We start from the raw sequence: 13,899 nt of genomic DNA, 5'->3' as shown, positions 1-13,899 counted from the left end.
CATGCTTGAAAAAACCACCAGTTATTTCACATGATCATAGTTATTGATTATAAATCAGGTGTTTGTGTTCAAATAAATCATACCTGATCCTTCCTCCGTCACCATCCCGAGACCTTCAGCTTTATTCTGCCTCTCAAACGCGTTCAGATCCAGAACACTGGAGCACAAACATCATCACTGATGAACTTTGCAACATCGACATGGTTATTGAACTGAATTGATCTGGAAATTGTCTTCTGTACAGCAGAATCTGAATGCGTCTCTTATTTGATGAAGTTTGCATCATTGATTCTGTGAAGCTGCTTTGAAACAATCTGTGGTATAAAGCGCTGAAGAAATAAAGCTGACTTGACTATAATCAGTTATTATTACATCATCTTTACATTCGGTCATTGTCGTACCTGCACGACTGCATGAGTCCCGCCAGACTCTGGAAAAATCCAACGTCTCGTTTGTCTTTCAGGTAGTCCAGCATTTTCTGCACGACAAAAAGCAGATCGAACACGTCAATATTTGGGTATCATTTGAATTATCGTTTGAATTGATAAGCAAAATTGGAATCGATTCTGATTTTCGATACCCATCCCTACATATGAATAAGAGTTAATGTGTGCATATTTAAAATATTATTTGCAAATACTTCTAATAGTTTACTTCACAACTATTTGAAATTAGGCCGTGTGTCCACCAAAGCGTTTTTTCCTAAGGCCAGCGTATTTTTTCAGTTGTTTTACATTGGAGCACCATGTGATGAGGAGCTTAACGTTTATTTCACACTGATTCATTCACAAGAGTTGAGAAATGTTCAACTGAGTAAAACGTAGCACTCATGACTGTCGCTTTCTATCCAGCCATCCAATCACAGTGGAAGAGAGGCGGGACAAACACCACACCAACAAATGACAACAACAAGGACAGCAACAAAACAAAATCATAACAAACATTGTACCTGCTGAACTGTGGAGTTTCCTCCATTGAGTATGGCGATTCCCAGCTTGAGCGTGGAGGCCACCATCGGCCCCATCTCTCCTGCACAACACACACATTCCCATCAGTCCATGATCATCACAAACACGCATCAGTTTCTGAGGACTGTGTGTGGTTTTCTGACCTTTGCTGGCGCTGATGGTCTGTAGCACCATCTCTGCGGCGCCACGGTCGTGAAGTCTGGCCTGCTGATACAGCAGCTTCTGCTTCTCCATCTCTTTCTCCTGCAGACAGATGGGAAAAGAGCATCTCACACAATGTTTTAGGGGGGTTTTGTCATTTGTCAGGCTGGGAGATCTGTTTAAGACCAGCTTAGATTGGTTTCAGCTGGTCTATGTCAGCTAATATGCCACCTGATCATCCACCTTAAACCAGCTCAGTTGGAAATCAAGCCAAAAACCAGTTTTCAGTCTAAAGTGGTTTCAGCTGGAGTCAGGGCTTTATTCATTGGGTTATGTGATGCCATATATAACGTGGTTGAGTACTGACAGATGTCTTTCAGGGCATTTTAAAGTGTGCATGTGCAAAACCAGCTCAGATGTAAGTCTACATTGCAGCATAAACCAGCCTAAGGTGGTTTGCAGGTCTTGGGCTCAAGATCAAGGACTCAAAATGCCTCTAAAACCAGTGAAAACTAGGCCAGTTAAGACCGTCGTAAGCAGTTTTTGAGTTGAGATGACAAGAGATCTGAGATCAGGATAATCACGCATGAACACGAACAAACACATTTCAACAGGATCGGCCTTCAGAAAGAGTCACGCAGACGGACACGTACCTCAAAACTCTTCACCTCTTCCTCATCGTCTTCCTCTTCATCATGACAGCTCTGTGAGTGACCAATCAAACAGCACATTTATCTGAGCAGAAGCACTTATAAAGCATGTTCTTAAGAACAGATCTAAACTAGTCTTACCTTGGCCATGATATCAGCGTAAGCCATGTAGAGATGATCCTCCTCTAGTTTACTACAACAAAACAACAACAGATCGATGTGGCATCTATCAACAAATCATTGTGGTTTGAACTATATTAATAGGAGAAAGGAAACCCACCATTTCTCTGTCAGCGCGGTTCTGCTGAAGAGTTGTATGAGCTGGTGTAAGGGATCGATGTGTTTGGTCATCTCGTCCTCCTCTGACAGCTCCTCTCCGCCTGCTTTCTAAAACACCAAACAGCCTCAAGCAAGACCCTCAGATACGCTAAAACACGCCAACCACCAGATGAAATACAGGCTATCTACCACAGTTTACAAATGTGAGGAAACAAAACCACTGCAGACTTATGTGTGTTCGTACAGTTAGAGCACCTTCTATTAGAAAGTTAGTTTAGGAAGGCAAGCTAGAGAAGAGGAGAAAGAAGAAATCAATACTCGTCTTTCATGTGGATTTACACTGAAGAACTCAAGGATCCATACTTTAGGTTCTAGATAGGGATACATCCGATATGAAAACTTTGGCCAATAGCGATAACCGATAATTCTTTATATTTGAAAGTCGATAACCGATATATTGGCCGATGGCGATAACTAATAATTCTTTATATTTGAAAGTCGATAACCGATATCTTGGCTGATAGCAATAACCGATAATTCTTTATATTTGAAAGTCGATAACAGATATATTGGCCAATAACGATAACTGATAATTCTTTATATTTGAAGGTCGATAACTGATAACAGATATATTGGCCGATAGCAATAACCGATAATTCTTTATATTTGAAAGTCGATAACCAATATATTGTCCGATAGCGATAACTGATAATTCTTTATATTTGAAAGTCAATAACCGATAACAGATATATTGGCCAATAACGATAACCGATAATTCTTTATATTTGAAGGTTGATAACTGAAAACAGATATATTGGCCAACTGCGATAACCGATAATTATTTTTATTTGAAAGTTGATAACCGCTAACCGATATATTGGCCAAAAGCGATAACCGATAATTCTTTATATTTGAAAATCGATAACTGATATATTGGCCAATAAATATATACACAAAATTGTAACTCCTTTGTGGATGCACAGGAAACACGGGCGTACAAAGAATTCACAACATTCTTTCACAGTATTGTTCTCAGTATAATTTTGTGTAGCTTATATGACAGACTTGCGCTGCAAATGTTGTACTTAACTGTATTTTCCCTTTCAAAGTGATTTCAATCATATTTCAAGCAATTTAAAACCATCATGGTGGACAGTGCACATCCGAAGTGTCTCAGCTGAAGGAAATAATCCATTTTTTATCGGCTTTAATATATCAGCCTAATTTTCTCATTGGGTTGATAACGGTAACATTAAAAAGAAACCAATATTGGCCAATACCGATATGGTGGCCGATATATCGTGCATCCCTAGTTCTAGTCATTCTGGCTCCTCATTGAACCAAAAACAAAAGAGTGTGAACCAGTGAAATCATTTCAGAAAACACTGAGAGCTCCTGCTGTGCGTATCAAAAGACGTGGGAAAACATGAGCGGATGTTGTGAGGAATCGCTACATACGGCCAAATCCTCGATCAGCTTGTCCTCGAAATAGTGTTCTTCCGTCTCGATCCAGGACTTCTCGTAACCCTGGAGGAACAGGTTCACGGCTCTGTGCCTGGAAAGCAGAGAATCAGAGCGTCTCAGATCATTCAGGAATCACTGAGAGATCCAGCAGAACAGAAGATCTTCACCTGGGCAGGTTGTAAAGCGGCGCCATCCTGAAACAGGCCACGACGGCTCTCTTCCTCTGTTTGGACAGCAGCTTGTGCCACACGGCCTTCTTACTGCGCTGAGGATGTTCAACCTGCTCAAACAAACACATAGACACTATATGAACTGATCTGAACAACACTATCGTCTTCTGTAGAGCTACATTAACATATGACCCGCCCCCATATTTACATATCAACACCTATTCAGTATTCAGAAACTGTCTTGATGAATGACACTGTGATCAGCCAATCATAAGAGAGCTCATTTACATATGGATAGTGTAGAATATAGACTGAATCAGCTGTATGTGGAGCTCAAGTTTAACCTGGTCGAGGTGGAAGAGCACATGTGCGATGTTCAGCACTCGATCGACGGTCTTCTCGGGGTCCGACGAGTCCTCGCTGCGGTTGGGCATGTCTTTATACAGCGCCATCTGCCAGCGGATCGCAGGATCCTCCAGCTGCAGAAACACACAGACGACACTGACACTGATGAAGAGGATGAAGCTGCAGCGCGACGTGAGCATGCAGTGAGGGACACTGGATGACAAACATGAGGAACATGAGGAACATGCGTGTTATAATCACAAATGCAGGATTTCATGCAAATGCTGCAGATTCACAGTCGCTGTGCTGTCAATCATACTCACTGTATCTTGAGTGTGTTACTTTAGTATCATTGAGACATTATTATAGATTTCTACTTTTATATTCTCTGTTGTCATTTAAATTTTAGTTTAAGCTTAAGTAATTTTGTTGTGTTTTTGTCATTTTATTAGTTTTTAAAAATATGTCTATACAGTTTTTATTCATTTTTATTTCAGTTTTTGTTGTTTTAGTACATCAAATTCAACAAAATTAAAATGAGAAATGCTGACTTGGCAACTAACAAAAATAAAAAAAAGTTAATATTGTACTTTTAAATTTCAGTTTATTTTAATATTATTTTTAAAAGTTTATTTTATTTCAAGTAACAAAAGTTTTTTATGTTTTTTTTTAGATTTTCATCATTAATATTTTTTAATTGGAAAATGTGCATAATTGCCAATAAAATATGCAATTTATGTTTTTTGTAATAAAGTAATTATTATATTTAAGGATGTGTAAATATGTAATTTAAATGACATGCATTTAAATAAATTATATATATATATATATATATAATTTACTCTCTCTCTCTCTCTCTCTATATATATATATAGTAAATTATATATTGATTTTATATAAATAATATCATCATTATTATTTTTTTATTGGAAAATTAGATTGATTGCCAATAAAACATGGAAATGCAATTAGTGTTTTTTTTTTTGGAATAAAATTATAAAAATTATAAAAAGTGTAAATATTTAATTTAAATGACATGCATTTAAACAAATAAATACTATACATATATATATATATATATATATATATATTAAATGATATATTGAATTTATATAAATTATATCATCATTATTATTTTTTTATTGGAAAATAAGATTAATTGCCAATAAAATATGGCAATGCAATTAATGTTTTTTGTAATAAAATTATAATAATTATTATATTTAAAGATGTGTAAATATTTATATTAAATAACGTATTTAAATAAATAAATAAATTATAAATTATACATTACAAATTATACAGATTTAGTTAACTAACATGATCTTGAGGAGAGATTTTAAACTCAACTTGAACTGTCCCTTAAGCTCATGTCGGCTCAAGTTCCCAGCGCTTGTTAAACATCACTGACTTCCAGCCAGTTTGACTGTAAATCACCGTCTGTGTGATCAGATTCTCAGGATCATAAAGACCGTCTGATCACAAGCTTACCAGCTTATTGCAGGTAAACACGTGTCTGGAGGCCTGCGGCGGCTCGAGCTGCTTCACAGGAGCTTTGACATGTTTGCAGGTGAAGTCCAGAGACGAGGCCTTCTTCAGGAGCGGCGGGCGGCTCCGCTGGGGGACGTCCAGGGTGCCGGAGCGCTTGTGCAGCGGCATGCGCTTGTGAGGGACGGGTTCTGGCCCCGCCGCTTTACACTGACGACTCTTCATCCACTTTAAGATGATGATGAGTCTCTTCACCAGCTTTTTGAAATGTAAAACGCGGTACTGACACATGCAGATGGACACATGAGGGATGAAACGGAGGGGAAGTTACACACATGCAACAGTTCAAGGGTCAACGATGCGTGAGGACGTCCAGGACAATAAAAGGGAAAATCTCCTAACACCCTCACTGGAAAATGTAATATTTAAGTTCTTTTTGTTGTTTAATGATGTGCAAATACTTCATTTAAATATGTAATTAAATAGATCAATAATTTAAATGTGTAATAAATGTATTGATTTTTTTCAGTTGCATTCAATTTATTTATTTTTGAAAATGTGCATAGTTGCCAATCAAATAATGACAATATTAGAAAATATATATATATTTTTTTTTTGTAATTATATACGTTATAAAGTGTATATAAAATTTATATATATTTCATTATCATTACGTTTTTAATTGAAAAATGTGATTAATTGCAAATAAAATAATATGACAATGCTCTATCTTTTTTATTACATAATTTTAAAAACATTATTAGAATTAATGATGATAAAATTAAAATGATATATATATGTATACATACACACACAAATTTTTAATTATAGACATTATAAATTATATATTGAATTTATATAAATTGTTATCATTACATTTTTTTTAATAAAAAAAATTTACTTAATTGCCAATAAAATAGTATGACAATGCAATATTTTTGTTTACATTATTTTAAAAACATTATTATAATTGATATATATATATATATATATATATATTATGGACATTATAAATTATATATATTGAATTTATATAATTTATATCATCATTATTTTTTTTTTTTTTAATTAAAAAATGTGCCTAATTGCAATAAAATATTATGACAATGCAATTAATGTTTTTCTTTTTTTTTGGATGATATGTAAATATTTAACTTAAATATCATGTATTTAAATAAATAAATTATGCATTATAAATTATAATGATTTTTAAAAAAAAAAGAATCACAATAATTGCCAATAATTAAAAAAAAATGCTTAATAAGTAATGCGTAAATATTTAACTTAAACAAATTAAGCATTACAACTTATAGAGATTTTTTTTAATTGCAGTTTTTGGAAAATGTGTTTAATTGTCAATAAAATAATTGGGAATGCAAAGTTTTTTTGGAATGACTGAACAGATCTGGACACAAAATGAGCCTCACACCATTGACCCTTAAATGATTTCTGATCACTGGAGCTGTCGTGTTTCTCTGCAGTGATCAGAACATGCAAACATGACTGAAGGGGTCTGATGGAGAACAGACTGAGAACAGATGGAGAACAGACGGAGAGCAGGAGCGTCACTCACCTTCCCCTGCAGGTGGAGGTTGTTTCGTATGATCTCTCGGACCTCGTCCTCAGTGTCTTTCTGTGAAACAGGTTCAGCTTCATCACAAACAGCTCTTCCGGGTCAGTAACTCGAGCAGAAATAAGGGTGTTTTTGTGTACCTGCGTGAAGCGGCTCTTGGCGAGTCCGATCAGCTCCTGGTCTCCCGGCGCACAGATGTTCAGTCCGACCGGAAGCAAGCGCTTGAGAGCGGCGACGATCAGAGACGTCTGGAGGGAATAACGATCCCCTCGCTTCTTCATCTTCTTCCTCTCCTGGTCTGATACGCCACCCTGAGCACACAGTCATGCTTTATCAGTGTGTGTGCGTGTGTGTGGGGGAGTGTGTGTGTGTGTGTGTGTGTGAGTGTGAGTGTGTGTGTATCATACCTTGGACATTTTAGATTTGGTATCAGTTATGAGGAAGGACATGTTGTTGATTTCATTTTGAACCACAAAGTTTTGTTCTTCTCGTTTAAAGTTCTGTAAAGGAAAAAAAAACACATTTTCTCGTCAGATACCCAGAGTTCACTGCTGTCAAATCCAAAGGATTCAAAGATTTCAGACGTTCTGAATATCTCAATGTCAGAGTGAGTGAACTTCACTCCGTCACAGATGATCTGCATTAATGTTAGTTTTGGGGAGCAACCTGTCACTCACATGAGATCCACCAATAGCAAACCACAACCATCCAATCAACTCCCCACAGACAAAATCAAGCTCCGCCCTACATTTGTTCTTGTTTGAGAAGCGTTTCACTCAGATATACGGCACAATAGAGAAGAAAAGACATGTGCAACTTTCGTCTCATGCCGACTTTATTATGAATCTGTGTGAACTTGAGCAGAACTGACCTCATGCATCCACTAAAAATCACCAAAACATCAGCGGATTCAAACACACTTGATCTAACTTGACTTCCATTCATTTTGGATAGTGATCAAAGAGTTGTATATGTGCTCACATGTGATTTAGCCCAGAATATGAAGACTTCGGCCACCATACGGAATAACTCCTCCGCCTCAGTGTTTGGTTCCTTGAGCCATTTCGCTCTGTAAAACAAACAAACAAACACGTGTCACACTGACGCAACTCCATAACAGCCCGACCGCAGCTCACCCGTCACTCTCGTACCGGTTGTAGTCGACGAAGCGTATGAGCAGCGGGTAGAAGGCGTACAGGTCTCGCACGAGGATGGTGAACTCGTCCAGGATGAGGAGCTCCGACTCCGACATCTCGCCCCGGCCCTCCGCCTTCATGTGCTCCTCGTCCTGCAGGACCGTCGCCGCCTTCTTCTTCAGCTTCTCCATCAGCGGCAGGAAGTGAGTCTTCAGCAGCTGAGACTTGGCTTTACCGATGATGGGCTGAGAAAACACTGAGACAAACACAGGTTGTGTGCAGTGGCGGTTCTAGATCGTATGGCGCCACTTAGTAATCCTCTGCTGCCATCTGGTGGCTATAGTTGAATGTTATTTTCAGTTTAAGTGTTTGTTTTCCAGTAGATGGCATGTTTTTGCTCACACCCACAGTCACAGCTTTAATCACAGAATTACCTGCCAGTCTCTTCATCCAGGCTCCCTCGTCAATACCCAGGTTGTTGTAGATGATCTTCAGGATGTTTCCCAGCAGCGTGTTCATGTGCTCTGAGGTCAGCGAGGTGCAGCAGCTCTCGGCGCGCTCCGGGTCGCTCTCGGGTCCGTGTTCCCACCAGTGCGACATGTAGCTGCACAGCATGGGCAGCAGCACCTCCATCACGTGCGGCATCTGCGTGTAGCGCATGCCCGACTCGGCCAGCTCCATGATTTCCTGCAGCGCCCGCTCCAGAGACGGCACCAGCGCGCACACCTCCTCCACCTGAGCCGGCAGACCTAACGCTTCCAACACAACACAACAACTGACTCCAGCTGAACAATGAATCTATTGGCTTCTGTAGAGCTGCTTTACGGCAGAATGTGAATCAGTCTCATATTTGATCCGGCAGTGCAGGTGTGTGTCTCGTACCTGCTCTCTCTCTGGAGCCTTTGCAGTTGTATATGGAGTATGTGTTGTGTTTGTTCAGATTGGGCTCGAGGAAGGCCACGGGAAATGCGCCCGAGAACGCGGCCAGACACTCACCGAGAGCCGGACGCTGCCTGAACGCAACAGAGCCAGAACAATCAGATACACATGATGCACATCATCAAATACTAACAAACCACAGAATGTCTCCATCCGCTTATGGACTAATCGATTTGTTTAGAAATTGATTGATTTGATTGAATGATTCAATTTGTTTAGGAGTGAATCTAGTTGTTTAGGATGAATTTCTTTAATATGAATCGCTTTTTTTAGGATGAATCAATGTTTTTAGGATGAATTAATTTGTTTGGGATGAATCAATTTGATTAGAATGAATCTATTTGTTTAGGATAAATCAATTTGTTTAGAATGAATCTACTTATTTAGGATGAATTGCTTTGTTTTGGATGAATCAGTTTGTGTAGGATGATTCAATTTGTTTAGGATGAATCTATTTGTTTAGGAATGAATCCAGTTGTTTAGGATGAATTTCTTTAATATGAATCAATTATTTGGATGAATCAATTTGTTTAGGATGAATCACTTTGTTCAGGATGAATCACTTTGTTCAGGGTGAATCACTTTGTTTAGGATGAATCGCTTTGTTTTGGATGAATCAATTTGATTAGAATGAGTCTATTTGTTTAGGATAAATCACTTTGTTTAGGATGAATCACTATGTTTAGAATGAATCAATATGTTTAGGATGAATCACTTTGTTTAGGATGAATCACTTTCTTTAGGATGAAATGCTTTGTTTAGGATGAGTCTATTTGTTTAGGATGAATCTACTTGTTTAGGATGAATCTACTTGATTAGAATGAGTCTATTTGTTTAGGATGAATCTACTTGATTAGAATGAGTCTATTTGTTTAGGATGAATCAATTTGATTAGAATGAGTCTATTTGTTTAGGATGAATCAATTTGTTTAGGATGAATTGCTTGTTTAGGATGAATCTACTTGTCTGCTAAATGAACACACGTTAATCAGTCAGACGGTGTATTAGCTGTGATTTACCTCTCAACATAAATACTTTTACTGGTTCCAAGTGAGTACAAACTGTTTAATATCCGATAGCAGGAAACCTGGACATCATCCACTGCAATGACACAGAGAAGACACGAGAAGCGTCATGAGATCCGAGACATGCTGATATATGAGTTATTCTGGAGCAGGTGTCTGAGATAGTGCAGATATATATATAGTGCAGTTTAATGACACTCATTTTCAGAACATTTCCTGGTCAGAAGGAAGTTGACTCACAGATGAGATCCTCTCCGAACAGGTTCTGCCCTATGTGTTCGAACAGCGAGGACAGCACCGGCAGCAGCGCGACTGTCGTGTAGTTGATGATCTGTGTGACGCCCTTGGGTTGCATCCGCGTGTGTGTGAACTGACCCTGCCGCAGATTTTCCATGGTTTTCTCCAAATCTTCTGATGCGTTATCAAAAAACGCCCTCAGAGCCGCTTTGACAGAGTCCTGACCGGTTTTCATCACAGTCCTGAACACAAAATGCAACACAAAATGTTTTTGAGAGATCAGCTATAAGTGTTGATCCACTATAACATGAGCCGTAGTGATGCGTGTCGACTGACCGGGCGTCCAGCGTCTGTCCCAGGATGTGCAGGCAGTTCACAATGGAGGTGGCATCATTCCCTGAGAGAAACACAACCACACGGATTACTGATCTCGGACACATGGACACATTTCACACTCTCTAGTCGCACTAGCAATAACTAATTAGACCTGTCATGATCATGAATTTTGTGCTGATAATTGCAGTTAACGATTTCATTTAGCTTTGTTCATGTCACTTACAGTGTAAGCCTAATATATATATATATATATATATATATATATATAAAAAATATATATATATATATTGCTTGGAATTGTATATATAATATAATAATAAAAATTATAATAAACTAGACTAATATGAATTACTTTAATGCTTTGGATATTATTATTTATATAAATAATTATAATACAATACAATACAATTACTATAATAGGCTCATACGAATTACTTTAATGCTTTGAATATTTATATTTACATAATTAATTATAATAAATGATGATTATTATTAATATATATATAATTTACCAATAATATTTATTATAAAATAGGCCTATGTGATTTACTTTAGTGTTGTGAATATTAATATTTATACAATTACTTATTACAATATATAATTACTTACAATTACTACTACTACTAATTATTATTATTATTATGTAACAAAATTATAATACAATAGGCCTATATGAATTACTTGCTGTGAATATCAATATTTAATATAATATAATATAATAATGCAGTCTAATTAAACCCAGAAACCTTCATTTCGTATGAACGAAGACTTTCGTCCATCTTTATGTAAAAACTGCACAATTATTGTTGTTTTCTCAGATAATTGTGATCAAATAACCATTATTAGATGATTAATCAACAATCATGTCAGGCCTACTAACTTAAACTATCAAACGTCAGCACTTGTTAAGATCACAGCTCCGTTATATCTTCTTGGACAAAGACTTATTTGAGCTTCAAGAGCAAGACTCTATCTTCATAAAACACACACGACAAACAACCGCAAACACGCTTCAAACATCTTACCAAACAATGAGATCCGGTGCCGCACAAGAACGCCCAGTTTGCAGAACAGGCTGAGAGAGAGAAAACATCAAGATGAAGAAGAGGAAGATGGTGGATACCAAATCAAATCACAGTACAAGTGCATTTACAAACAGAAGAACAGAAGCATTCATTTGACGTTGACATTTATAACATCGCCTCACCTGGTCACCATCTCCTTCTCTTTATTGGAGGCGTGGCCCCCGCTGCTGATTGGTCGAACAGCGGTGGACAGGAAGTAGAGCCGGTGGTTTTTGAAGTACTGATCCACCAGCGGCAACACAACCTGGAAATGAGCGAAACAGCGATTCGATCACCGTATGAATCTAATTAGTGATTGAAATGAAGTGTGTTAGAATGAATCAGACCTTCCCGAAGAATTTGACCTGCTGCTCATGAGGGATTTTCTCCCCTTTCGGTCGAATTCCAGCATCTGAAATCAAGATGAAGATGATTAGGATCCACGGCTGAAGCGCAGAGGTCGATACAGGCGTTAAAGCGAGTGACTCACCAAACTCCAGCATGTGTCCGTGAGCTTCGTCCACATACGTGATCAGCTGCTGCAGAAACGTGTACGCGAAGCGTTTCTCTATGGACGGAGTGTCCAGATCCTGTTCTTTCATCGCCCTGCTCACATCACACACACACACACACACACACACACACACACACACCACAACGGATTCAAATACAGTCAAATATGGATTATATATGTATATAAAAAACTAAGTAAGATTTTTGATACTTTTGAAAGTTGATATTTTTATACTTCAAGGATGAATTAAATTTAAAATTGATCAAAAGTGACAGTAAAGACATTTATAATGTTACAAAGGATTCTATTTCAAATAAATGCTGTTTTTTAATCTTTCTATTCATTAAAGAATACTAAAGAATAAAATGTGTCAGTTTCCACAAAAATATGACTGTTTTCAACATTGATAATAATCATAAATGTTTCTTGAGCAGCAAATCATCATATCAGAATGATTTCTGAAGGATCATGTGACACTGAAGACTGGAGTAATGATGCTGAAAATTCAGCTTTGATCACAGGAATAAATTACACTTTACTATATATTCACATAGAAAACAGCTGATTTACATTGGAATAATATTTCACATTTTTACTGTATTTTTGATCAAATAAATGCAGCCTTGGTGAGCAGAAGAGACTTGTTTTCTGAAATATTTTTTTATTTATGAATATTTACAAATGATATATGAATCAGTGTTCACGGATGGATGTGAATCAGGCACACACACACTCACACACACCTTGAGACGCTGTATCCATTGATCTGAAAGAACTTCAGGATGTCTTGTGCTTTCTCCCGGTCTTTGGATTTCTCTTTGGCAGTTAAAGTGTCGTAAGGAACCAGTAATGGATGACTTCCTCCTCCTGGCAATCCAAACACACACGTTAGAAAGCAGCAGACACACACTGGAGTGAATGCAGCACCATCTAATGGCTGCGCTCGGGTTTACATGTTCAGAAGGACATACTATCACACTTGTAGTATTTCTGTAGTATGTGACATGCATATGATATGCAGTATTTTCTGTATAATACCTGAATGATCCACTACGTTTCAAATATATGTGCACAATGTACACAAATGCATGAGACACTGTATCCAACAATGCAAAGTATTTCAACAGACCTTTCATTTCCTATAGAGCACAACGGCCGGTTCTGGAAGTAAAAACTCCAGTAATTTTCTCCATAAGGAAATTGATTTTTAGTCATAATAACTTATAAACATTTAAAGACAGCCCTACTGTGAGTTCCAAGGAGGAAAGCTGCACTGATGTAGGAGGATTTGCTTCATTACTATGACAATAGTGACGCACACTAGATCTTACATGGAGAACAGGTTGTTGGCTATAAATAAGAGCCGTTAAAAGACAGGAGGATGAATTCTGATTAAAAAACACCTCAGTGTTCAACAGAAACATATCCAGTAAAGATGACAGATATTTCACGGATGTCAGACAGACCTTTGGCTTCCAGCTCCAGTTTTTTCTTCTGAGCCCAAATGTTGTGATAGTTCTCGGCCAGCAGCTCCGCCATCGACTGAAACACACGAGCACAAGGACGTGTT

At 37.7% G+C, this 13,899-nt stretch overlaps 1 protein-coding gene across 9 annotated transcripts in view; it reads right to left on the bottom strand.

Moving 5' to 3' along the window:
- Positions 1-13,899, bottom strand: part of LOC127523317 (ryanodine receptor 2-like) — a 108,649-nt gene that overhangs the window by 23,616 nt on the left and 71,134 nt on the right. For 8 of the 9 annotated variants that reach the window (XM_051913880.1, XM_051913882.1, XM_051913884.1 and 5 more), the window contains 26 exons: positions 13,796-13,871; positions 13,073-13,196; positions 12,306-12,421; positions 12,163-12,227; positions 11,959-12,080; positions 11,777-11,826; positions 10,752-10,812; positions 10,419-10,657; positions 10,173-10,254; positions 9,097-9,227; positions 8,649-8,969; positions 8,230-8,470; positions 8,060-8,147; positions 7,486-7,578; positions 7,219-7,389; positions 7,079-7,138; positions 4,017-4,151; positions 3,670-3,782; positions 3,497-3,593; positions 2,040-2,146; positions 1,901-1,952; positions 1,763-1,813; positions 1,112-1,211; positions 950-1,029; positions 402-478; positions 84-157 (listed from right to left, as the gene is read on the bottom strand). In XM_051913880.1, the coding sequence (XP_051769840.1) occupies positions 84-157; positions 402-478; positions 950-1,029; positions 1,112-1,211; positions 1,763-1,813; positions 1,901-1,952; positions 2,040-2,146; positions 3,497-3,593; positions 3,670-3,782; positions 4,017-4,151; positions 7,079-7,138; positions 7,219-7,389; positions 7,486-7,578; positions 8,060-8,147; positions 8,230-8,470; positions 8,649-8,969; positions 9,097-9,227; positions 10,173-10,254; positions 10,419-10,657; positions 10,752-10,812; positions 11,777-11,826; positions 11,959-12,080; positions 12,163-12,227; positions 12,306-12,421; positions 13,073-13,196; positions 13,796-13,871 (2,926 nt within the window). The remainder of the gene's footprint in view (positions 1-83; positions 158-401; positions 479-949; positions 1,030-1,111; positions 1,212-1,762; positions 1,814-1,900; positions 1,953-2,039; positions 2,147-3,496; positions 3,594-3,669; positions 3,783-4,016; positions 4,152-7,078; positions 7,139-7,218; positions 7,390-7,485; positions 7,579-8,059; positions 8,148-8,229; positions 8,471-8,648; positions 8,970-9,096; positions 9,228-10,172; positions 10,255-10,418; positions 10,658-10,751; positions 10,813-11,776; positions 11,827-11,958; positions 12,081-12,162; positions 12,228-12,305; positions 12,422-13,072; positions 13,197-13,795; positions 13,872-13,899) is intronic. The other variant, XM_051913883.1, reaches the window with a different exon arrangement.

Source organism: Ctenopharyngodon idella, chromosome 12, assembly GCF_019924925.1.
Source record: "Ctenopharyngodon idella isolate HZGC_01 chromosome 12, HZGC01, whole genome shotgun sequence".
NCBI lineage: Eukaryota > Metazoa > Chordata > Actinopteri > Cypriniformes > Xenocyprididae > Ctenopharyngodon > Ctenopharyngodon idella.
This window is presented reverse-complemented; position numbering and strand designations above follow the sequence as displayed.